Source organism: Macaca fascicularis, chromosome 1 (genome assembly GCF_037993035.2).
Source record: "Macaca fascicularis isolate 582-1 chromosome 1, T2T-MFA8v1.1".
NCBI classification, from domain to species: Eukaryota; Metazoa; Chordata; class Mammalia; order Primates; family Cercopithecidae; genus Macaca; species Macaca fascicularis.
Window position 1 is genome coordinate 41,007,286 of NC_088375.1, and position 26,742 is coordinate 41,034,027.

At 40.7% G+C, this 26,742-nt stretch overlaps 1 protein-coding gene and 1 long non-coding RNA gene across 41 annotated transcripts in view; one reads left to right on the forward strand and one right to left on the reverse strand.

Annotated features, from left to right (window-relative positions):
• Positions 1–1,881: 1,881 nt before the first annotated feature.
• Positions 1,882–11,303, reverse strand: LOC135968744 (uncharacterized). 2 transcript variants are annotated; one of them, XR_010583713.2, is made up of 3 exons: positions 9,812–9,932; positions 6,595–6,660; positions 1,882–2,021 (listed from the first exon to the last, which is right to left on the reverse strand). It is a non-coding gene; the product is annotated as an uncharacterized lncRNA (long non-coding RNA). The 2 variants fall into 2 exon arrangements; XR_012430565.1 differs by lacking the exon at positions 6,595–6,660 and adding an exon at positions 11,167–11,303 and having other exon boundaries at positions 1,885–2,021; positions 9,812–9,937.
• Positions 11,304–12,950: 1,647 nt separating this feature from the next.
• Positions 12,951–26,742, forward strand: part of SMG7 (SMG7 nonsense mediated mRNA decay factor) — an 87,034-nt gene continuing 73,242 nt past the window's right edge. For 30 of the 39 annotated variants that reach the window (XM_015446779.2, XM_065536350.1, XM_065536187.1 and 27 more), the window contains exon 1: positions 12,951–13,087. Coding sequence is in view for 14 of the 39 variants with exons in the window: in XM_005540206.3 (XP_005540263.2) it covers positions 13,059–13,087 (29 nt within the window). In the remaining 25 variants the exon portion in view is untranslated. Of the gene's footprint in view, positions 13,088–14,243; positions 14,349–26,742 lie in introns of those variants that run through there. The other 9 variants (XM_074030642.1, XM_074030688.1, XM_065536009.2 and 6 more) reach the window with 1 other exon arrangement.

Below are 26,742 nucleotides of genomic sequence, written 5' to 3' on the forward strand. Positions count from 1 at the left end.
TCACTGCACTCCAGCCTGCATGACAGAGCAAGATGTGTTTCAAAAAAAAAAAAAAAAAAAAAAAAAGGAGAAAATGAAAATTTACAAGAGATTATTAGATTTAGTTCAAAGGTTCCTGGCTCTCTATCTGAAGCTTACCTGAGGGGTAAAAGAGAACTTTCTGCAGAATATACAGTAGTTTACAACAACTGTCTGGACTACATTATTTTGTTTTGTTTTGTTTTAAATGGTATTTCCACTCATACTAAAATGGGTGAGAGTACAGTGACATTCCACCTTGTACCCAAAGTCCATTGTTTCTCAGCCTTTTGGCAAAGATTAAGCGTAGTATCAAGTGTACACAAAGTCCAAATTCAAATGGATACAATCTGTTTTGGAGAATATTGACCATTGAGGCAGGCTGGAGTGCAGTGGCATGATCTTGGCTCACAGCAACCTCCATCTCCTAGGCTCAAGGGGTTCTCTCTACTCAGCCTCCAGAGTAGCTAGCTCTACAGATGCGTACCACCATGCCCAGCTAATTTTTTTTTTTTTTTGGGGGGGTAGAGACGGAGTTTTGCCATGTTGCCCAGGCTGGTCTCAAACTCCTGGGCTCAAGCAATCTGGAGAATGTCGGTCTTTTAAATGGCAATATAAAGTTTCTTAGGGTGTATAGCTTCTTGAACTGGATCTTAAATGGAACAATTTCCAACTGTCATAGATTTTAGGCAGCAAATCTAGGGATGCCCCACTCAGAATGTAGAGACTGCTGAGTCTGGAAGTATATTTTAGAGGCAACAGGGTCCCTTTTCTTTATTTTTTTTATTTTTTTATTTTTATTTTTGAGACGGAGTCTCGCTGTGTCTCCCAGGCTGGAGTGCAGTGGCGTGATCTCGGCTCACTGCAAGCTCCGCCTCCTGGGTTCACGCCATTCTCCCGCCTCAGCCTCCCAAGTAGCTGAGACTACAGGCGCCCGCCACCACGCCCGGCTAGTTTTTTGTATTTTTAGTAGAGACGGGGTTTCACCATGTTAGCCAGGATAGTCTCGATCTCCTGACCTCGTGATCCACCCGCCTCGGCCTCCCAAAGTGCTGGGATTACAGGCTTGAGCCACCGCGCCCGGCCCCTTTTCTTTACTTTAAGACAGATTGGGGATCTAGCCTCTTCTTAAAATCTCCCATGGAAAACAGATGATAACAGATGGGTGTCTAACAACTATTACTACCACCAGGCAATGTGCTTCTTTGCTTATCTATCTCTTCTTTTGCCTCTTTCAGACTTCATGGTTTTCTTTTTTCTTTCTCTCTTCCCCTATTCTTTCTTCTTTCTCAATTCGGTTTTCCTGCCTCTTTTACGTTCTTACCCACAAATGGGGAAAAAAAAAAAAAAGTAAATGTGGAAGTTCCTGACTGGCCACATTCCAGAGAATTGAGGAAATGCAAGTTGTTACATAACTGGGCGGGGCCAGTAGCATGACCTAGAGTTGAGGGAGGAGGAGAAAATAATTTTAAAGGTAAGAAAAGGCAAAATGACAAATAAAGGTATAACTTTAAACTTTTATTACTGAAAATAATTCTCTGTGAATTCCATCCAGGGCATGCCATCTTTCTCAGGCTGTGACAGTTTCCAGAAGTAGATCCACAAATTACCACAGAGGCATTTTGGTCTACACTGTTGTATTAAAAAATGATCATCGTCATCAATTTTTGCTCATACATAAGTATTAGTTGTTGATACTGCATTAGAGCCATAGGAATTGTCTGTAACAAGATTTTTTTTTTTTTCCAATCATCAGTTGTGAAAAGCTATTACACTTATCTTTTTTCTTTTTTATTCCCTTTAGACAGAGCCTCACTCTGTTGCCCAGGCTGCAGTGCAGCGGCGCGATCTCGGCTCACAACAACCTCCGCCTCCCGGATTCAAGCAATTCTTCTGCCTCAGCCTCCCAAGTAGCTGGGATTACAGGTGTGAGCCACTGCGCCAGGCCCTACACTTATCTTTAATCTGCTTCCTTTTCAACTTCCAATGTTACTTTCAGGCTCCTGTAATATAGAAGTTCAGGTATTCTTTAAAAACAATGCAAACCACCACCAAAACAACAATAACAATAATAAACTCAACTTTTGTTTTTTGGTTGGCAGAAAATGTTGAAAAGTGCATGAAATTAAAGCCAACCATAAGTAGTTTACCTCAGAAATAACTGCTATTAACATTTTATTATATTTATGACCATTTTCTATGTAATTCTATTTCATAGTTGAACTTTATGTATATAGTTTTGTATCTTTCAGGCATAATTTAGTATACTTTTAGCCATGGTTTTCCATCACTTTTATGGTACGAAGAGCTGTGTGTATTCCTTTTCCTGCTGGGAAATAGAATGTGAACAAGTAAACTCTGCATAATCTCATTCTGAAGGACTTCACAGTTGACTGGGACATTTAAGTGGATTACCTGATTGCATGTCTGTACTTGATCTCAAGTGGAATGGTTCCAAAGACTTCTACCACAGCATTTATCACTCTATAATATAACTTCCCTTTTACTTAACTGTCTTTTAAACCTTAAGCTCTGAGAGCAGGACTGTTTCGTTCACCATTTGCACCCTAAGGACTAGCATATGACCTGATACAATGAAAATTCTATTTAAGAAAACTGAATGAAAGATTGAATAAATTACTAAATACTAAAATTCTAGATGATACACAACTCATCAAACTTCTCCATAGTAGCAGGATACACCAAGATTAAGATTCCCAGAAGTAAAGTTTTAGTTTCGATATAGATTTGTCTTGAAAAGGCAGAGAAAGATAGGAATTGATCACCATCAATTGAATATTCTCTATAGATATTAAACTCAACTCTACCTAACATTCACACTGTGCTTTCATGCTAAAATTTGACTGTTCCTCAAACACTTAGAGAAAATTAATTTCAGCTTCTTTCTACAGCTGGTAACCTTCTGTAACATCTAGCCCACTGATGCCTATATTTCGGAAATGTTGGCATTCCAATTATTTGGCATGCCCTCTGGTCTTGGTCTTACCTATAGGGACATTGTTAAAGAACTAAAACTGGTGGGGTGCAGTGGCTTATGCCTGTAACCCCAGCACTTTGGGAGGTTAAGGCAGGTGGATCGCTTGAGCCCAGGAGTTCAAAACCAGCCTGAGAAAAATGATGAAACCCCATCTCTACTAAAAACACAAAAATTAGCCAGGCATGGTGGCGTGTGCCTGTAGCCCCAGCTACTCAGGAGGTTGAGGTGGGAGAATGGCTTGAGCCTAGCAGGTTGAGGCTGCAGTGAGCTGTGATTATGCCACTGCGCTACAGCCTGGGTGACAGGGAGAGACCCTGTCTCAAAACAACAACAAAAACCAAACTAAAACCATGCATGTCCTCTTGGACAAAGAAATGGATGACTTGGAGGACCATAATGGGAACATTATAGCCAATGGTTGAAAGAGCAAGAGAATGAGACACAGCATGCAAGCCAGAGCCATTCCAGAGGCGTTAGTTTGAAAGAGATCAGGGGAAAGCATAAGCAGCTGGTTTTGCTCCGTAGAAGCCTCCTTATCCTCTTTAGCTTTGCACGAGATCTTGGCTCTCATTTCATTCAAATATAGAACAGCTAATGAACTAATATATCCTTCAGAAATAGATGAAAGAATTTATACTGGTCAGGCATGGTGGCTCACACCTGTAACCCCAGCACTTTGGGAGGCTGAGTTGGGAGGATCACTTGAGGTCAGGAGTTCATGACCAGCCTTGGTGACACAGTGAGACCTCAAAAATAAAAAACATTAGGTGGGCATGGTGGTGCATGTCTGTTGTCCTAGCGACTTGGGAGGTTGAGGTGGGAGAATTGTTTGAGCCCAGGAGGTTGAGGCTGCAGTGAGCTGTGATTACACCACTGCACTCCAGCCTGGGCAACAGAGTGAGAAAAGAAAGAGAAAAAAGAAAAGAAAAGGAAAGGAAAGAAAAGAAAGGAGAGGAGAGGGAAGAGGGGAGGGGAAGGGAGGAGAGGGGAGGAGAAGGCAGGGGAGGGCAGGGTAAGAAAAAAAGAGAGAAAGAGAGAAAGAAAGAAAAAAGAAAGAAAGAAAGAGAAAGAAGGGAGGAAGGAAGGAAGGAAAGAAGGGAGGGAAGGAAGGAAGGAAGGAAGGAAGGAAGGAAGGAAGGAAGGAAGGAAGGAAGGAAGGAAGGAAAGTTGGTCATATGATAAAACTGGTCATATAGTTTTGAGGCAGTATGCTGTGTACCTCTACAGCATTTTGTACTTGTTTTTAAAGGTGCATTTAACCTACATTAATTAGTGTGTATGCAGTTCTTATTCACCCTTTATATACAGTAAGAGCATTTGTTGAGTGTCTACTAAGTGCCAGGCTGCTTACATATGTTATATGCCTTATTTAATTGAATTGAATTCAGAACCTGCCTCCAGAAACTTAATTATCACATTTACTTTGAAATTGGATATAGCCCTTTCCTTAAAATCCTACATTGAGTTTACTTAACCCTATCCTATTACAGGCAAAAAAATTAACAATAATAATGCTAGAATTTATAAACACTTTTCTGGTGAAAAATAGAGACCACTGAGCTTTCCATTCTACACCCCGATCCAATTTTCTTTGCGAAAATTTAAAGGTAATTTTTTATATTACATTCTAATTAGCTGATAGCCTCTCTTCTCTTTTGCCATCCTTCCCTAGCACCCTCTCCTGCCACATAACGAAAGAATTAACTGCTTCATCTAATTTCAAATTTAAAAACATAAAGTTAAATAAAAATAATTTGGACGTTGAAGATTGTTTTTCTACACTGAAGTCTGAGACTCTGGTGTGAAATAACTGATGAGTTATCCTTCATCTTGTAAGTGTGCACTTTACTCATTGCTTAAATATTTCATTTAATTAAAACTTTAATCTTGTTAAATGTAATAGCAATTTCAATTACTGAGATTAGTTGAAGGCCCAACAAAATTATTTTCTTACTGCTTTAGGATTAATTCTAAAGAATACATGGTCCAACTTGTTTTTTGTTTCACTATGTTGCCCAGGCTGGTCTCGAATTTCTGGACTGAAGCAACCTTCCACCTTGGCCTCCAAAGTGCTGAGATTACAGGTGTGAGCCATTGTACCCAGCTACCAAATTTCTATTAATTTGTTTTTGTTTTTTAATTCATTGACTTAATGAACATTTATTGAGCATTCCTTGTATCTGGTGTTCTGCTAGGGAAGTGATAATACAAGAATAAGCAAAATAGGCACAGCATCTACTCTTACAGAGCTTACAAGTGGAGGTAACAGATATTAAACAAAGATTTACAAACATGAAAGACTTACAAATGCCACGAAAAAGAAGGACAGAGTGCTATGGGAACATATAACCAGTTTAGCTAACTTAGCCTAATGGTTGGGGGTTGGAAAGTAGAGAAAGCTCATCCAAAGAAGTTCGGATTTAGGCTTGAAGCATAGGAAGACATAAGAGTCGTCTGAGGAGAAGAACTACCTAGATAGAGGGAACAACTTATCTAAAGGCTCTGAGAAGAAAAGAACACTGCTCATTTGAGGACCTCACAGAAGGTCACTCTAGCTAGAGTGGTGATACCAGGGGGTGGGGAGGGTTGTCAGAGAAGAGGCAGGCAGAGACCAGAACAGAGGTCATGGTAAGGATTGGAAACTTTATCCTAAGGGTAATGGAAAAGCAATGGAGACTTAAAGCCAGGGGAAAAAGCTTTTTAAAGAGCTTAACATAGCTAAAATATGGAATATATGTACCCATTAATTTATTATTTAATTTGTTCCAGAATGTATTCTTACATCTTAATCCAATAACATTAAGAATTGTTTTTAAGATGGAGTCTTGCTATGTTGCACAGGCTGGCCCCAAACTCCTTGGCTCAAGTGATCCTCCTGCCTCAGCCTCCTGAGTAGCTGAGATTATAGGCACCTGCCACTGTGCCAGGCTAATATTAAGAATTTTTACAAATATGACCAGGTGAGGTGGTCACCTGTAATCCCATTACTTTGGGAAGCCAAGGCGGGAGGTCTTCTTGAGCCCAGGATTTTGAGACCAGCCTGGGCAACATAAGGAGACCCCCATCTCTACAAAAAATAAAAAAATTAGCTCGGCATGGTGAGGGAAGCCTGTAGTCCCAGTTACTTAAGAGGCTGAGGCAGGAGGATTACTTGAGCCCAGGAGGTTGAGGCTGCATTGAGCTATGATCATGCTACTATGCTCCAGCCTGGGCAACACAGCAAGTCCCTGTCTCAAAAAAAAAAAAAAAAAAAAAAAGAACTTTTACAAATATGGGACAAACTATCCAGGTTTTTGATATGTAAAAGTTTTCTGAGAATAGAAAAGACCCTGGGATTGTAAAGCAAAGCAAAAAAGTGCTTGGATACATACTCTTAGTATGCCTTGAAGTGAGGGACCTAAGTCCTAAGTTTCTTTGCTTTTCATCTTTATCACATTTTAACTTCACTAGAAATTGCATTGGTACAATAATAATGTTAGGGAAAAGAGGAAGGTGTGTGTTAGTCCATTTTCACACTGCTATAAAGATACTACCCAAGACTGGATAATTTATAAGCAAAGGAGGTTTAATTGACTCACAGTTCTGTATAGTCGGGGAGGCCTTAGGAAACTTACAATCATGGTGGAAGGCGAAGCAGGCACCTTCTTTAGGAGGCAGCAGGGAGAGACGAACAAAGGAGGAAGTTTCAAACACTTATAAAAACATAAGATCTTGTGAGAACTCACTCACTATCATGAGAACAGCATGGGGGAAACCACCCCCATGATCCAATCATCTCCCTCCCTGGACACATGGGGATTACAGGTCCCTCCCTCAACATGTGGGGATTATAAATCAAGATGAGATTTGGGCAGGGACACAGGGCCAAACCATATCAGTGTGTACATGTGTATATGCATGTACATGTTTCCCCTGATTTTGAAGAACAGATTTATGACAATGAATATCAGTATCACATTCTTAGTGCTCCAAAGTAGTATCTACCTGATAAAAGTTAGGGAAGTAGAAACTAGAAAATGTTAAAAGATTATGTTATTTTAGTTGGGTGTTTTAAGAAAAATATGGCAACTTCTGGGTAACTCAACAGACTTTGACATGAAATATGTTGCTGTTAGATTAGGGACCCCCAAGATGATTTCAGTAAGTACTGTGCTTGGGGTAGTAAAGAGATGCATGAACACTAAGGCCTTCTGCCAATAAAGTAAGAGAGGTTAGGGTTTTTATTTTGGTTTTTCAATACTTTTCAATCTTCCCTATGAGCATCTCTTCTTGTCTTCTCCAGATTGTGTCCATTAAATCCGCAGATAAGAATTTTAGGTGTGGTACTTTCTCAGAGGTATTGCTTATTGTGAGTTGGGGAACCTTGAAGATAATAAGATTTCCCTTAGTAAATACTAGGAGAATGGAGAAGTGAAGGGGGAGAGAAAGCTCTGAATATTGTTCCCCAACTGTCACCTCACTGCTTCCCATATCAGAAGTTTCTTTTCTTCAATCTTGGACTACAATGGTTCCTGACTATTCTTCAGGGTAAAAGAATCCCTCTTTAGGGTGAATGAATAAGTATACGCTTTGCAAATTGTTTGAAGGCTACTGACCCTTGATCTAAGAAATCTTGAGCAACAGGAGACCTGAATTTAAATGTCAATTTGTATCTGACTCACTATTTGAAGATAATGAATTACTCATTTGATTGAATCACTTAACTCTATGGTCTGAGGTGTGATACTGAAGAGGAATGAATGGCTAGCTTCACACACATTGTGTACTGAGTATGCAATTGATAATAAATGTGTTTCTACTTTGATGAGAATGATTTACCAAGTTCCTAATTGTGCACAGGATTTAGAAACATTCAGAATATGTAGGCTAATATAAAAATAAATTAGGGCTTGTTATGATGTCATGGAACAGGCTGTCTATTATTACAAAAAGGGAGGAGGCCTGCTATGTATTAATTGTCAGGTTACCAAAGCTCTGGGTAAATTTGGTAAGAATGTTAAGAGTAGCTTCTCAGCAAGTACCAATGTTTGATTGAAAAGAGGCCATTCTATTTACTTGGACAGAAGTGTGGTTATATTAGGCTGTCTTATGTGATAAAAGATTTTTGAAAAGTTTTAAATCTCTAGCATCTGACTCACAATGTCCTAATATTGTGTTCTTTTCTTTTTTTTTTTTTTTTTTTTTTTTTTTTTTTTTTTTTTTTTTTTTTTTTGAGACGGAGTCTCGCTCTGTAGCCCAGGCTGGAGTGCAGTGGCCGGATCTCAGCTCACTGCAAGCTCCGCCTCCCGGGTTCACGCCATTCTCCTGCCTCAGCCTCCAGAGTAGCTGGGACTACAGGCGCCCGCCACCTCGCCCGGCTAGTTTTTTGTATTTCTTTAGTAGAGACGGGGTTTCACCGTGTTCGCCAGGATGGTCTCGATCTCCTGACCTCGTGATCCGCCCGTCTCGGCCTCCCAAAGTGCTGGGATTACAGGCTTGAGCCACCGCGCCCGGCCTATTGTGTTCTTTTCTATAATCAGAGCCATGGATAAAGAAATCTATCTTCTAGTACTGAACACCAATAGATTTGAATGTGAGTTCAGACCTATGAGTATTACAGACAAAGACTAGATTGAGAGCTGGGTACGTGATTCGCACCTAAAATCCCAGTTACTTGTGAGGCTGAGGTAGGAGGACTGCTTGTGGCCAGGAGTTAGAGATCAGCCTAGGCAACACAGTGAGACTGAATCTCTATTTAAAAAAAAAAAAAAAAAAAAAAAAAAAAAAAAAAGACTAGATAGAGTATTATTTTTAAAAATAACGTTATGCTGTAGTAGTTCTATTTTACTCATTTTAGCTTGATATAAAAGAGCAAAAGGGGCCAGGCAAGGTGACTCACACCCATAATCTCAGCACTTTGGGAGGCCAAGGCAGGCGGATCACTTGAGGTCAGGAGTTTGAGACCAGCCTGGCCAACATGGTGAACCTTGTCTCTACTGAAAATACAAAAATTAGCCAGGCATGGTGGCGCACACCTATAGTCCCAGCTACTTGGGAGGCTGAAGCATTAGAATTGCCTGAACCCAGGAGGCAGAGGTTGCAGTGAGCTGAAATTGTGCCACTGCACTCCAGCCTGGGTGACAGAGTAAGACTCTGTCTCAATTTAAAAAAAAAAGGGCAGAAAAAAATTAACATTTATCAAGTCCAGTGTTGTATAATGGGCACTCAATCATGTATGTCATCATTAAAGGTCACAGGAAGCCTATAACAGGTAATGCTTCCATTTTGGTCAAGGAGCAAACTGAAGTTCAGAAATCAAGATGGCAGAGTTAGAATGCATACTCAGGTCCATTAGCTTGTGATCTTTCCATGAAATCACTTAGCCAAAAAGACAAACCCAAAATCTTAAAATCTGGTAGGATTAATGTAAGTAAGGAAGCTTCTCTTTAATTTTTTTTTTTGGTTTAGATGTGATCTTATATCTGCAGGGGAAAAAGGTGAACAATATCTATTGCAGAAAGAAAGATGTCTGTAATTCTACAAGTTTGTTGACTAGGGCAAGTAGAAATAGATGAAATTAGAAAATGTGTATTAAACAGTATATAAATAGAAGGTAATAATTTTTCTGAGTCCTATTGATTTTTGAAAGTAATTTAAATATTAGTATCAAAGTCTTCTAATCTCTAAAATATGCTGCTATTCTTCTATTTAGCTAGAGATATTGTAAAGCTATTGAAGAGTCTTATAAAATTCTTAGGAAAGCTGCTATAAAACACAGATTATTTCTGACCTCATGTGTTCCTACTTTGTTCTTACCCCAATTACTGCATCCCTTATATTGCATCCTGATCATCACTCTGAGATCTCTACAAGCAGGTGGGTTCCCTCAAGACAGGGACCAGGTCTCTTTCATTGTGGTATCCATCATAACCAGAACAGTATCTGAAATACAATAAGTACTCAGTAAATGTTTATGGAATAAATCAGCAAACCCTAACAAAAGGATTCATCTTTCTGATCCATTTCTCTATTTCCACAATGAGAAGATAGTTGCAATATTTTCCTAGATTGCTTATCAGGAATGTATGATAACTGTTCATACACTCTTTTTATTTTTTTGAGACAGAGTCTCGTTCTGTCGCCCAGGCTGGAGTGCAGTGGCGCGATCTCGGCTCACGACAAGCTCCGCCTCCTGGATTCAAGCCATTCTCCTGCCTCAGCCTCCCGAGTAGCTTGGACTACAGGTGCCTGCCACCATGCCCGGCTAATTTTTTTGTATTTTTTTAGTAGAGACGGGGTTTCACTATGTTAGCCAGGATGGTCTCGATCTCCTGACCTCGTGATCCACCCGCCTCTGCCTCCCAAAGTGCTGGGATTACAGGCGTGAGCCACCGCGCCTGGCCTTCATACACTCTTTACTGGAGATATGTGCCACAGACATAAATGGCTATTACCATAATTAGTAAGGGGGTAATTATTACCATTTTTATTCTGGTTGAAATCTTTAAAAAATCTAACCAATATACTATCACATTGGTCTTTAAGTTAAAAAAAAAAAAAAAGAAAAAGAAAAAGATCTAACCAATACATTTTCGGAAAGAAATGTAGGCTATTTGAGGTAATAGGTAGTAGGAATCTATCCTTGGGCGCTCATGGAAGAAGGAAAAGCAGAACCTCACCGCGGAAATGAGAATAATCCCTCACTAGGTGGCTCTCTTTGCCGTGAGTGGGCGGCGCGTCGGTGCCGGGCGGGTGATTGAGGGCATTGTACTGCCGCAAGCGCTGCGCGTCACGCCGCATCATACCAGGCGCTGGCAGCATGAGGGGCATAGTCCAATTTCTATTTCGTTAATGACAATCTGTCCTTGGAATTTATTTCAAAGCAGGTTGTCCTTTCGCTTCCGCCAAACTTATACCTGATGTTTCAACTGAACATTGGTATAGTCTTATTGGTACAGGTTTCAGGGAAGGATCTTGAAAGTGCCTCTCTGGCTGGCATGGAAAAAGACAGCAGGAATCAGGTAGCCAAACCAGACCAAACCAAATCAAAATAGTCCATTAAAATCCTTATTTTAACTCTCCTATGAGGGCTGCATTCTTGGAAGGTTTTATATAGTTACATATCCTAAAGTACTTTGGGATAGCTCCTTAAATGACTCCACAATACGAACCGAAAATATAACTTGTAAAATGTCAATTTCTTCAAGCCATGAATGATGAATTTTCCAGCTATTTCTCGTATACTCCATATTATTATTGACTTCGTTCTTTATTTCGGCTTTTTGGCCCGAAACCTGACACAAAACACACATAATAAATATCCAAAAAGATTTATTCTAAGAATGAAATTTCTTTTCCTAGTCTCCTTTCATCAGACAGATCTGTCTAGGGTTCTTCCTGATACTCTTTTATCCAATGTTTCCCTCTCTAACCCAACGACACAGAATGACGACTTTTAAAACACTGCAGACCCGTGAGAGGAGAAAGGTTGCAGAGGAGGGAGGAACTTGGAGGTCTGCCTTTAATAATCAAGCAGGATCCCCACTGCGGGTGCCTATCAGAGTTATGGCGATAGTCAGCCTTCCGGTTAGTCCCCGACTTAAATGATAGAAAACACGTGTTACCCTTCTAGGATGCGTTCCTACCCTCACCCTGGCCTCCTCGCAGCAGGATCGCGACAGCTAGGTCAGGAGGGAGTACGCGGGTGGGGTGGATTTGGGGGAGGGGTTGACTCGCCAAAAGTCGGCTATCCCCGTCGGCAGGGGAGGCATCACGGCTGTCGTGTGCCGCTCTCCTCCCTCAGGGACCCCGTTCAGGCGGGATCCCGCCTCCCAGAGCCCGAGGCAGTTGTGGGGAAACCCCTTGCCCTTCCTCGCCGCTTGGCACTGCCGCCTCGCTCTCCCGACTCCAGCCCGCCGCCCGCCAGCCTCCAGGCCATGCATCTTCTTCGCAGGCCCAGCCCTCTCCACGCCCGGCTCTGAGAGGAAACTATGGAGGTGGTTCCCGCCTGCAGGCGGGTGGAAAAGCCCATGGTGAATGCCTCGGGGTGTCCCCCCAGTTGCTGTGAGAAGTGGGAAGGGAGGAGGAAGTGGACTTCACCACCGGGGAGAACTACCTCTATTCCTAACTTGGGGGAGGCCTTTAGATGGAAGGGAAGCCAACCGGGAACCCTGGGCGGTTTCCAGGGAATCCATTGGCCAAGGGGAGGGTCACCCTGTCCGCACACACTGGTTACTATGACAATACAACCACAGCCTCCAGTTGCCATGGCAGCTGTCTATCCAATCCGATTCTTTTCTTTTCTCTTCCTCTCCGGGCCCCACCTTATCCCCTCCAAGAGTCTCCCAGCGTGCATGGGGAGGGGCTGCAGAGAAGAGGAAAGGGGGTCCTTCGAGTCACTCTCTACGCGCGAGAGAAGACAAGAGTCGAGGGACTGCTGGGAGGAACTGTAGGAGGAAGGGGCGGCGTTTCCGGTGGGGAAGAGTGGAGGCGTGCAAAAAGGAAGAGAGAAATCCGCTGGAGTGATAAGAAGGGGGAAGACTTTGAGTGTAACTCCCGGTTCTTTGGGCCTCGGTGTTCTTGGTGGGGTTGGGATTGCCCCCTTGCGCGGGAGGAGAAGGGTGGATTGGCAGGAAGCCTCCAAGCGCCACCAGCCGGTAGCTCAGAAGCCGCACACGCGCCACACAGCTCGTTGATCCCAAAAGGGAGCGCTACAGAGAAGCGGAAATCACCGGGAGAGACAGGCGCTGCTGAAATCTCGCGAGAGGGAGCCCCCCTCGTAGCCGACTTCCTTCCTCTGCTTCTCCTCTTTCCCCCGCCCCTCCTCCCTCCTCCTCCCCCCCTGGGTCGGAGTGTCCCTGCGCCCCACGGGCCGGAGCAGCAGCGAAAGCAGCTTTCCCCGCTCCCTCCCCCTCGCCTCATTCACCCCCACCCCCTTGCCGAGCGAGGAGGAGCCGGAGGAGAGGAAGATGGCGGCGGCCGCCAGCACCCGCGGTGCCGCGGGGCCGCTCCGAGGAGCCTGAGAGACCCACGGAGGCTTCGCGGGAAGACGCGGCGGCGGAGGATGAGCCTGCAGAGCGCGCAGTACCTCCGGTGAGTGCCGAGGCCGGCCTGGTACGTAGGGGGAGCGGGCCGCGGGTTGGGGCATGGAGCAACAGACACCGAGGTGGTAAGTCCGGGGTGGCGGGGGAGTTGCTGCGTCCTCTCCTCGCCGGGCAGGGCGGCGGGGGCTGCATGGGGATCTGCGGGAGGGGGCGGAACGGGTATGGGTGCCTAAGCCCCCACCGGCCGGGCTGAGCTCTGGCGAAGCCTGCTCGTCCCGGTGCGAGGAGGGAGGTTGAGGAAGCGTGAGAATGTCTGTGCGCGCGCGCCCGTGGTCTCGGGCTCGCTAGCGAGGGGTGGAGAGAAACGTCCGGGGAGGCAGCGGCGACCCCGAGTGGAGGTGGGTGTGGAGGAGTCTGATCCCCGTGGCAGGGGACTCGTGGTGTGGCGTGGGATTGGTTGGAGCGATGCATGAGTAGAGGACGGGGAGGAAGTCTGCACACCTGGGGAGTTGGGGCGGGGTAACCGAGGAGGGCAGACAGAAGGAGAGGGAGACCGCAGGAAACTGGAGCTTGTTCTTCATTCTCGGGTTGGGAGTATTAAGGAATAATGTCATCTGTAGTTGGCGGTGTGGGGAGGGGATGAAGAAGGGGACTAGATGGGGAAGTGAGGAAAGGGGGAGGCACTGTGGACAAGGTTGGGTTTTTCAGAAGAAACTGGGTTAGAATCAGTGTAGTTGGAAGATACCATTCTGAGAGTCGTGTACATTCATTAAGAGTGGTGTAAGGAACTTACACCAGAGGTATGTCAGAGGTAGAGTGACACATGGATATAGTGTGTGTGTATGCGAGATGTGTGTTTGGGGTGGGGGGGCGGCTACTGATGCACATTTCAGAAAGAAGATGTAGATAGGTTGAACTTAGTACATGATGGCGAGAACATATTGAATGGAAGGACACCAGCTTTTGTGCAGCCAGAAAGGTTCCGTGGAAGCTGAGTAAGAGCTTGGAGGCAGAGGTAAAGTGGGTCAAAAATCTTGATAACAGAGAAAAGTAAGGTTGTTAGATCCTGAAATTAACTGGGGAGTGACTAGAAAAGGGGAAGACTTTAAAATTGGTCCTTTTTGTCTTTCAGGAGCAGAACTAAGAAAGGGAGGCCTTATGGAAAGATGTTTTTAAAAAACTTGTTTCATACCTTGCGGAGGAGGGAGTTGGATGAGGTTGAAGTCTGAAATGAGTGGAAAAGTCACTTTATCTGTTTAGTGACGTGAACGTATTGATGTGTGTGGATCCCTATATGTATATTGCAAGAGGTGTGTAGTTACATGATACATAGGGTAGCCATTATAATTTTTAAAGTAGTAAAGTTTTATTAAGCATAATAGGGAGAGGAAAGAATGAGATATTTGAACTATGCTTGAATGCTTGATTTTAACACAACATATATGCCCAGTGACCATAGTACAGTTGGAATGATGTCTGTAATTTGAGGCCCTTTTTTTCATCTCAAATATTCTTTTGTTGTTTAATATTTCAAATAAATACAGCTATGACAAAGATCTGTTGTAGGTGCTATAGAGAGATATGGAAACCATCAGGGTGCTGATTAGTCTTAAGGAATTTGCAGTTGAGTGTCTATTAGGCAAGTAAGTTAATAACAGCACAGAGTGTAAGGACCTTGAAAGATACCAAGTGTTGCCGGGCACGGTGGCTCACACCTGTAATCCCAACACTTTGGGAGGCCAAGGTGGACGGATCACCTGAGGTCAGGAGTTCAAGACCAGCCTGGCCAACATGGTGAAACGCCTTCTCTACTAAAAATACAAAAAATTAGCTGGGCGTGGTGGCGGGTGCCTGTAATGCCAGCTCCTCAGGAAGCTGAAGCAGGAGAATCGCTTGAACCTGGGAGGCGGAGGTTGTGGTGAGCCGAGATTAAGCCATTGCACTCCAGCCTGGGCAACAAGAGTGAAACTGTGTCTCAATAAATAAATAAATACATAAATAAAAATAAAAGATACCAAGTGTTTTGAGTCCAAAGGCAGGAGATCACCTGAGCAATGGGAGGGAATCAGGAAAGACTTTGTTCCTTTGCTCATTCATGTACTCATGATTCATTAGTTGTTTTGTTGATCACCTGTATGGGAGGCGTTGTACCAACATCTGAAAATAGAAAAATAAGAACTCCACCCTCCTTTTACAGAGCTTACAGTTAAACTTAAAGAAAATGGCACTTCGGATATTGTTCATCCTTAATGTTCATTTTGACAGATGTGAATTGAGAAGAGGGGAATTCCAAATGGAAGGAAACTGAGCAGAGTTATGTAGGTAGGGAAGTTGGGGGAAGGGAGGTTTTCAGTCCAGTTAGACAAGAAGGTAGTGTGATATAGCTGGGAAAGCTTAGAGTTGTAGAGATTATCAAGTTTGACCCTTTCCTTTTACACATGAAGAATGTAAGCCCAAAGAAGGTAAAATTGTTGAGGCTTATATAGCTGGTGTGTGGAAACTAACTCAAATGTAGGTCTTCTAACTTCAAGTCAGCTATAGTACACTGCATGTCAGTGTTCATCTGTTCTTTCCACAAATACAAGTTGAGAACATAATATATTCTAGTGTTGAGGGTACACTGGTGAACAAAAGGGTGAACGTAGGAGGATATATTATAGTAGAAAGACACAGTCAGTAAACATAGCAGTTAAATATATATCAGGGGGTCACAAGCACTAGGATGAGAAATAAAGTAAGACAGGAATGTACTGTTTTATCTGGACAAAGTGGTCAGGGAAATCCTATTTGATAAGGTGACTATATTTAAGAGGATCCTGAATATCATGTTCCATAGTTTATAGTTACAGTGGGTAGACAGTGGAGAATCTGAGATGATTTGTTAGAATCAATATGTTCACAGCTATGTGTTAGGAAGATGACTCTGTGTAATGTATTGGTGGATAACAGAGAAAAGTAAGGTTGTTAGAGCCTGACATTAATTGGGGAGTGACTATTGCTTAGAAAAGGGGAAGACTTTAAAATTGATCCTTTTTGTAAGGTTCTTTTCCTTACAAAAGATTCCCTTTGGGACTTTGGTCCGGAATAAGGTAGTGGCAGTGGATCTAGAAAGTTATGAAAAGCAAATTGGCAGAGTGGTGGTACTTTTAATGGGGAAGATCAGTGGACTTTGAGAGGCTTCTTGTTAATGTACCTTATATTTTATAGCTTGACATCATAGGGAAGATTTCCTTAGATGTGGAATCAGTGATAGCTTGAGATGAACTTAGTTCTTTGAAGAAGGGAGAAAAGAAAAAATATGAATACAAAGATGTTTTTCAGCTAAAATTGAGCAGGCAAAATGGGGGAGGCATCGGTCCTGGGGTCCCTGAAAGATTCCTGGAGCCAGTCTTGTCTCAATCTTAGGCGTTTGTCCTAAGTAAATTAAAGCAAGCTTTAGAAGTCTGAGACCTAGGTGATGGTTGTGGGAATCATAAATAAAGGCTTGTGCCAGTCTGAATTTCCCTCCTCCTCTTTTGGATACTCATTCCATTTAAAGTCTGCAGTAGGGACACTAGAGAATGTCTTTAGGGAAGCATTATGTTCACGTTCTTTGAAAATAGAACTGTTGGTTTTTATAGACACTTCAGGGAGGATGCTGAGTATTGCTGAATGGATGTTGTTGGGGGGTATAGCAGTTGTTTTTCGTGACCTTGATTTTAAGAATTTTCTTGCCTACCTTTGTCAGTGGTGGAAGATCATGACTGGGCAATTTTTAATCTGCATGGTTACAGATCCTGCCTCATGTAGATGAAAATTAGTTTTGTCTCAGCTGAATTTTAATTTGTTAGACGAAATGAGCTGGGGTGTCTGGCATTGAAATGGTGTGGTGGTGGGAAACCAAGGAGCAAGATGGAAGTTTCAGAAGGGTCAGAAATGAAGATATGAGGTAAGAAGCCCCAGTAAGACCAATAAAGAGAAAATTCAACATCAAGGGAACTGAGTTAGTCTCAAGTTGTAAAAATAGAGCAGAGATGAAAGGAAGAAAACCTATCCTCTGTGTGGGAAAGATGATGATATTCTGGGCAGAAAAGGATAATGAAATTTTTTGTTTGTTGAAAGGTAAGTATCTTGTTAATACACTGACAATACTTCTAAGTGAATCAGTTAAGTTGAAAATACTTTCTTATGTTTTATAAAAATGATCTTAAGTATGGGGGTTCTAGGCCAAATAATATTGGGAATTTATTACTCAAATTGAAGGAAAAGTCAGAGAATTTTCTCTTTCGATTTATGACAGAATGAAAGATTTTAAAAGACTTTGACACCTCTGTTGAGTAAAAGAAAAGGGTGTATTGAATATAGTTCATTTGGTGGGGGTAGGAGAAGGTTAGGATAGGCCACAGGTGAGGTATAATATGCTTTAAAAGAATGACATTTTGAAAAAAAGAAAAATGGAAATTAACATCTCAAATTTGGAAAAGCAGGAGTTGGGGAAGTATTAAAGTACCAGACAGAGAAGACATCAAAGTTGTTTTGGAAGATGAGAAAGTAGAATAATCATAGTCATAGGGAATACCAGACAGGTCAAATCCTGTTATAAAAGGTGGCATAGGTGCCACCGAATGACTTCTGCTGCTGTTGTGGGAGGCACTGTTCATACTCTGCACTCCCTTCAACTTTCCTCCTTTCCTTCCTTCACTATTCTCTTTTGTCTTTAATTTCTTCCTATGCTGTGGGTGTTTCAGTGAGATCCACTTGAAGTGGATTCCTGCTGTTAGACTCCTTTACAGGAAAGGTCCAGAAAGTATCTGTTTTGTTTTATGCGTGTGTGTGTGTGTGTGTATGTGTATACGTGTATATGTGTGTGTGTATATATAGATATATTTTTTTTTTTGGTATGATACATCTATAGTGAAGAGGCTGCATCTCAGTGGTTCACTTGTCAGAAATTTTGTTTCTAATATAACAGCCACAGGGTTGTTTTCTAAGCCAGCAGAAAAATGGTTGTCATTTAAATAGGAAGTAAAATATCCAATATGGTATAAAATAAAAATAAAAATGTATCACTATAAATCTTGGAACAGAGAGAGATAATGGGGATAAGACTGGATAAAGTAGCAAGCTGAGCCTTATCCTAGCCTGGGGAGAGGAACAGAGAAGATAGTGGGAGCATTGGGAGGAATATATAACTAAGTAGCATGGGCTCCAGGTTCTAGAAGAGTTTAGTGATGCTAGATCAGATAGTGTATCCTGAAGCTTCTAGAAGTCTTAGAGCACATGCTGATTTTAGTTCATGTGGTCCAGGAAGTCGTTTTCCCCTGTCCCATCCACTTCCTTTCCACCAAGTACATCCTTTACAGAATGTAAATTAGCTTTTGTCCCGGAATATCAGCCAAATGTGGTGACATTATTTGAATGAATGGCTGTCTCTTTAGGCTTATAAGTCTTTGTTAGAACAGTGTTAATAGCTTATTACCTGCTTGGATATTGTCTGACTAAATTATTTTGGCAGTTAATTTCTGCTTCCCTTGTGGTTTCATTTGGATTCAAAATGTATACTTCCTGTCCTATCTTAGGTTTCATTTCTTTTGCTTTCTAACAGCTGTGGTCTTCTGCCTTCACGGTAGAAGCAGCAATTGCTGAGTTTTTTGTTGTTTTTAATGGGTATGTTACAGTAAGATCTGGACCCACTAGTGTTGCAAGTTTCATAAGGCAGTTTTGGGGAGGAGAGTGGTTCACATTTAAAAGGGCTGGTGTGTTTTATACTTGAGAGAATGGTATTTCTAGTTCTATATCCTTGAGGAATCGCCACACTGTCTTACACAATGGTTGAACTAGTTTACAGTCCCATCAACAGTGTAAAATATTTGTACATATTTTAATTTCTTAAATCTGTGTTCTCTTTTACTGGCCATTATTGAATACTTATTGTGTAGAGCACAATTTACCGGGGTTTTGCCTTTGGCAAATTAAAAGAAAGACATTTAAGTAGCTATAATAGTCGGTCAAAGGTACTATGTAAGTATAGGCAAGAAGTTTATTTCAACAGAGGTGGAGATAGAGTGAAGAGGGTGTCTTTGAGGAGGTAAGATTTGGTTTGGATATTGAAAGATGGATGGGATTTTAAAAAGTGGATGTTGGGCAAATTGCCATTTCAGGCAGGAAGAACAACTCATGGCTCCTTTGTTCCAAATAAATTTTTTAAAAATTGATTCACTCATTTAATACATTGCATTAGTTAGTATTTTGACCACATCTTAAGGTTTTCTTAGGTAAGATAGGTTCATGGACAGAGAAGTGGTGATGTGGAAGTGGTAGTTCAAAGATTTGGTGACTGCTGTGGGCCTCAAAAAGGGAAAAGGAATTTGGTCAGGAAGGTTCCTACAGAATCCCTTCTTTTAACTGTACTCTTAAATGTTTACCATCCTTCAGGACCTTTTTTCAGTTGTGTGGCTCTCTTCTTTTAGTCTCTTTAATTATTGCCTTTACTGGTCTTACCTTCTATGAACCAATCTCAATTTTCCCTTAAAAGGCCTTCCTATTCTGATTTTTCTTTGTGCTCTGTCCTTCTTTAGCTTTGTTTTATGGCCAGGCATTTCAAGTTTGCCCTAACCTATGTTTTTCCTTTAGTTACCATCTACTTTTCCTTGATCCCTTGCTATCTAGCCATTTTTTCCTGAGTACATTATTGAAATTGACATTTTCAAAGGTGCCAAAGACCTCAGCGTGGCCAAATTCATTTACTGATTGTTTTCCTTTCTCTCACACTCACACTTTTGTTTTCCTTCCTCTCTGTGTCCCCCTCTCTTGTATCTGTCCTTCTATCCATTCCACCAATAAACATTCAGTTTGGACCATGCTGTATCCCAGGTCCCTGGGGATAAAAAGAGACTATGCCCTCAAGTAGTTTCACTGGGCATACAAGTAAGTACTCAATTACCAAATAGTTCATACTGGCAATGGTATATAAACAGAGGCTTTATGGGGTCTTCTGAGCTCTGTTGCGTTTAGCATCAAGATTTCGTGATTCTGATTACATTGCCCATTCTTTTGAAAAATTCTTCCAACTGTTACCCACCTGCATTTCTTCCTGCAGGTATCAAGAAGAAAGCATTGATTTGGGGCTTTAAGCACCACCCGCTACTTTCTGTGTGGGCTAACAACTTAACATTTCTGGGTCTTGATTTCTTTATTTGTAAAACGGAACACTGATCTCCTAAAATTGCTGTCAGTGTTAAAATAACAAAGGTTTACATGTGTTTAACAAATTCTGGTTCTTTTTCAGGTTCCCTACCACCTGTCCCCCTGCCAATTAATCTTTGCATTGCTTTTATATTAATAGTCTTGAAAAAGTATTTGTATATGGCTTTCGCTTCCTTAAACTCATTTATCTGGTATTGTTGGCCTTCCATAAAATGACCTGCACCTACTTCTGCCTCATAATATCTTCTTACTCCTTGATAGAAACCAACTGCCTTAGCCAGAGTAATCTCATTGTTTTCTAATCATGGCATGTGCATTCCTGCTTAAATCTCTCTTCCCATGTCATTTCCCATGTGGGAAGTGCCATTCTGTACTAGCTTAGCTTAAGCTTCACCTTCTTTTGTGAAGACTTCCTTGTGTACTCTGGTGATTTCTGCATTCTTTGAACTTTGTAGCATTTCCTGTATCTTAGTCATTTGGTACTTCTAATTTCTTAATTTTGTAATGATCTCTTTTTTTATATGTGACCTGTCTCTGCAGCTAGACTAAGTATGGTTGAGACCATGTCTCAGCATCTTTTAAATGTACAGTGTACATAATTGGTGGTAAATAAAATTGTCATGCTTTTGTTTTGTTTTTGCAAAACATTTAGGAATATTTGCCATATGCCAGTGCTAGGCTCTGAGAATATAAAAATGAACTGATGCTTACTCTTTAGGATAGTGGCTCCTGCGGGAGACAGATGTGGCACAAGTATTTCAATATAATGTGGTAAATACAATGTGAAATGTTTTTGAGGAATTCCATGGGTGTACCAAGGGAAGTGGAACTTTTCCTGCATAGGACATTTAGGGAAAGCTTCTGGAGTTGAATACCTGAGTTCAGTTTTACTTATTTTTTTTATTTTTCTCAGACAGGATTTTGCTCTGTTGCCCTGGCTGGTTTTGAACTCCTAGCCTTAAGCGATCCTCTTGCCTCAGCCTCCCAAGTTGCTTAGATTTATAGGCATGAGCCACCACTCCCTGTGAGTTGAATTTTAAAAGGATGAGCAGGATTAGCCAGGTGAAAAAAGAAGAGAAGAGTATAGCAGGCAAAGAACAAAGTGAGTAAATGCCTCAGTGCAGTGTGTTTGAAGAACTCTGAAAGAATCCTGATACTAGGAATGACTGCGTTTGGTTGATGTAAACATTATGATCAGATTGAGACTACCAGTCACATTAGGTCATATAAATTAGGGAGTTTGATTAGTCCATATCTCATTCTGCATTTTTTGTTGGGAGGGTGGGTCTAAGGTTCTCTTTCAGTGAATCTGGTCATTAATCTTAAGGGAGCAGTTTATATTTGAATGGCTGGTGTGTGTTATGCACATTCTTACTGGAATAGGGAGACCCAAGAGAGAAAGATTTATATAATGCCTATAGTACTTCCTCTGAGATACGTAAAGATTTAGATTTCCTCCCCCTGCTTTTTTAAGTAGCCTTAAAAAAAATAGCTATTTGGAACATTATTAAATGATTACGTGGGAGATGATGAGAGTGTTAGTGAGTACAGTAGTCCTCCCTTAATTATGGTTTTAGTTACCTTGTGGTCAATGGTAACTAAAAGTAGGTGGTCAGAAAATAGGTGAGTACAGTACAATGTATTTTGAGAGAGTGAGAGACCGTGTTCACATAACTTATTATTATAGCTTATGTCATAATTGTTCCATTTTATTATTAGCTATTGTGAGTCTCTCACTGTGCCTAATTTATAAGTTAAACTATCATAGGGAAGTCTGTATAAGAAAAAGGTGGTATATATAGTGTTTGTTACCACCTGAAGTTTCAGGCATCCACAGAGTCATCTCCCATGGATAATGGAGGACTAATGTACATGTAATTCTGAAAACAGCTTTGGGCTAATAGGACTTATTTTATAGAATCCTCACTTTGAGATGAGGTAGAATGGAGGTAGAGTTGTGAGAAGGAGGAGTTCTATAGCATTAGGGGGAAATATCAAAAATCTTTAGTTAGGTTAAGTGAGGTGTCTTTGGATTTAACTTTTTCAAGTCATAAAGAAGAAAAACTTTGCAGACCCTTTGATGATTAGTGTTCTCACAGTTCTTGATGGCATTTGCCTACTGTGGTGTCTTGTCTTAAATGATAAGGATGATTCTGAAAGTCTGTTATAACTGCTATCTTGCATTAATATCCTCATCTGTTTCCCAAGACACTCTGAGTTCTCAGATTGCAGAAGTTGAGTTCTTTTTCTTTCCTTCTTCTTCCCAAAGACATATAATAGTATTTCAGTGCTGTGTTCGTTGGGATACAGTGTATTGGATGTGTCTGTTTTACTAATACTGCCTCTTAGAAAGGTTATGAATTAATTTTGTATCAGGTGATCACCTAACCAGATTATCTTTGAGATACTGTACAGTAATGAGATAATTAGTAGTGAGATCATCAAAGTAAAATGTAACTTGGAAGATGGTATTCAAAGAAAAAAATGAGTTAAAGACTGCTTACTTGAAATTTTTTTTATTACTGTTGAAAAAAGTAAAAAAGCATAGTGTTGAGAGAACCACCATAGGATAAATTTGGACATTAAAGAGTGTCTTAGGACATCTGCAAAATTTTGTGTGTGTGCATACATACAGCTTGTGTAATATATTTTGAAGTGAAATTTTTGTACTTTTAATATCTAATTCTATGAAATCATATTCCTCAATTTCTGTTTAAATAACCAAAATGACAGTGTTATACTTTATCTGAAATAATCATTAGTTTTGTTTTTTGATGAAAAAAGGTTAGACCGTTTTAAGAACCACAACTCAAATAATAAGATATATTGGTCATAAATTCTGGTTTATGAAAGGAAAATAATGTAACAGATTAATTGCTTTCTAGTTTTCTAATGTAACGTATTAATTTGGTTGTTTAAACTCATACACAAGTCTTTTTGGCTCCCTAATACAGTGGCATGGCAAATTGAATGAGCCAAGGTGTTTGAATTAAGAGTGGCTTAATTTGTATTTTGATTTTCCTGAGTTCAGATCCGTACTGTGTACTAGCAATGTGACCTTAAACCTCTCTAGTTTTTTACTTTTGCTACCTGTAAAATGACTACGGTAGAATTACTAGGAGAATTACGTGAGAAGATATACACAGTATAATCCCTCGGTATCCTTGAGAGATTGGTTCTAGGACCCCTACAATACCAAAATCTATAGGTGCTCAAGTCCTTTATGTATAATGGCATAGTACTTGCACGTAACCTGCATACATTCTTTACTTTAAATCATCTCTAGATCACTTACAATATGTAATACAATGTAAAAGTTGTTACACTATATTGCTTTTTAATTTGTATTTTAAAAAATTGTTATGTTTTTCTGGTTTTTTTTTTTTTTTGGTCTGCAATTGGTTGAATCCATGGATGAAGAACTTAGAGATAGAGGGCCAACTCATACTACAAAAGCCCTCAAGCTTTCTGCATTTTTGTTACCTTTGCTGTTTCTTTATACCTGAAATAACAATTAGTCTTTCCACTATTTTTGGCAGCTGATGTGAAGCTACAAGTGATGGCAGCTCTCAAGAATGTGTCACCATGAACAGTTCTCTCTCCCTTTAAATTTAAATGCTATCAGGGAATTGTTAGCATTTCCTTTGTATGAGAGTTTACTTGCTTTTGTGTTGGATTTGGGAGAGGTGTGCAGTATATCCTGATGTGGCCATGTAGGTATGTCCTTTAAATATAAATCTTTGTGAAACTTAGAAGGGGACTCCTGAGTTAATATCCTTTATTTTAAAATTTTTGATACATTATTTTATGATTTTATAAATAATGTTTTTAGTAATCATTTTGACTTGTTATTTGAAAGGCTTCTTTATTATACTCTTAGACCATCTGCCATATAGGTTCTGGGTTAGCTTCCATTCGCATGTAATCTGGCATACACTGACATACCTTTTCTTTTTTCAGTTCTGACATTGAGGCTTGTATATCAATAAGGAATAACTTCACAGAGAGGCTGTTTGTTCTTTTGACATGATTGATAATAGTAATTGCCAGCACTTTTATGTTGTCCCAGACACTAATCCAAATATTGTGTGTTTATTAACTCTGAATAGTAGATGTATACTACTGTTGCTCTATTTCACAGCTGGGCAAACAGGCGTAGGAGACATACATGCAGAAAGTGGCAGAGCTGGATTTTGAACCTAGATATCAGGCTGAGTCTATCTGTATCTATATAGTTTTATACTCTTATTGGCTTAGGATTATATGATTTTGTTTTAATTTTATTTTTATTTTGTTTATATAAAACAATGTAATGTATACAATTATAAACATGTATAATCTGAACGCTTTTCTCAACAATGTCAACCTTCCGAATGCACTTTTTCTTTGTAGATAATAGGCGGGAAGTGGGCCGGGTAGTTTTGCCAAAAAACTTACTGAGGGGAGATAAGATAAGCTTTGATTTATGTTACTGACTAGTTGACCTGCTATTCCTCCCTTATTATAGCTATTCTTTCTGAAGGTTTTGTCTTTAGTTAGTATCACTACTTACATACAGTCTTATTTCCTAGAACACTTGGGAATATTGAGAACTGGCTATTTTGGGGGGAAATAACTTTGACCTATCAGGGCTAATAGTACAAGTAGAGAATGACTTGCCAGGTTTTGTGCATAACTTCACTGCAGAAGATTTGGATTCCATTTTCCTCATTGATTTGGTAAAGTTGTTACATAGAGATGTTTAGATGCCAGCTTCTGACACTAAGGATTATAATTTTGCGTGTATAAACTTTAAGTCTTAGATAATTTGCTTCTAAAGGAAAATTCAGTGTAACTTTTAAAAAGTAACAGATTACTAAAACTATACTTTTTATGTGATCTGATATCTTTGAATTTAATGTTTTCCCTCAGAAATTTATTGTTACCTGAAATTGAGACAGCAAGACTGTGGTTAACTAGGAAAAGGGAGAGCTTTCCTTTACTTCCCCGTCTTAATTTCTTTCTTTCATGTGACTTTACATTGCTTTTGAAAAGTTCCATCTTCCAGAAAGTCTTTCTTTGGATCATCTTAGAATTTTCTCAGGTAAATGACTAGATGTTTCTCCCCTTTTGTGTGTATACCATTTTGTTCTCATTTAAGAGGAGGGCTTTCTCTTAATTATTTTGGGACAACCTTAGAACCATATTGACACCCAGTAAATGTTGTCTAATATGTCTAATAATATATGAGATTGCACTTACTGCAAACATTTTTAATTACGTGAATTTCTCAGAGTAATTGACATATCTCAGTCTTCAAGGAATGGTAGAGTCTGAATAATTCGTACTATTCTTCATTGTTACATAAACAAAACCAAGCACACTTGATTTAAGCAATGAAAAGAAGCAAAAACTGTATAAACTGTGTCACAGGCCTTTTTTTTTTTTGAGACGGAGTCTCACCCTGTCGCCCAAGCTAGAGTTCAGTGGCGCCATCTTGGCTCACTGCAGCCTCTGCCTCCTGGGTTCAAGCGATTCTCCTGCCTCAGCCTGCTGAGTAGCTGGGATTATAGGCGCCCGCCACCGCGCCTGGCCAATTTTTGTGTTTTTAGTAGAGACGAGTTGTCTCTACTAAAGAGCGTTGGTCAGGCTGGTCTCGAACTCCTGACCTTGTGATCCACCCACGTCAGCCTCCCAAAGTGCTGGGATTACAGGTGTGAGCCACCACGCCCGGCCTTTTTTTTTTTTTTTTTTTTTTTTTCTGAGACAGGGTCTCACTGTGTCACCCAGGCTGGACTCCAGTCATGTAGTCACAGCAACCTCTATCTCCCAGGCTCAAACGATCCTCCCACCTCAGCCTCCTGAGTAGCTAGGACTACAGGCGCGTACCACCACACCCAGCTAATTGTTGAATTTTTTTCTTCATAGAGATGGGTCTCTCCAGGTTGCCCAGGCTGGTCACTGTCTTTTTAAAGAAATGCTAACACATTGTAGATGTAAGGATTGAAGAATACAAGAGTTTATTAGGGTTTTAGTTGCAAGGAACAGAAAAAACACTGGCTCACTTAAGCAGTGAAAGGGCTGGAAATGTAGGAATAGCTGTATTCGTTTCCTTTTGCTACTCTAACAAATTACTACCACAATGGTGGAATTAAAACACACAACAGTTCTGGAGGTCAGAGGTCCAAAATGGGTCCTACCAGGCTAAAATCAAGGTGCCATTGCTTCTAGAGTGTCTAGGAGGAAAATCCTTTTCTTGCCTTTTCCAGCTTTTCAGACTGCCCACATTCCTTGGCTCATGGCCCCCTTCCATCTTCAAAGCCAGTAGTCACATTACTCTACCTTCTACTTCCTCATCACTCTCTTTCTCTGACTCTCCTGCCTCTCTTTCACTTAGAAAGATCCTTGTGATCACATTGGACACACCCAGATAATACACTCTCCCTTTCTCAAAATCCTTAACTAATCACACCTGAAAAACCCCTTTTGTAGGTAAAATTCAGAGGTTCTGGGATTAGGATGTGAACATCTCTGGGGAGC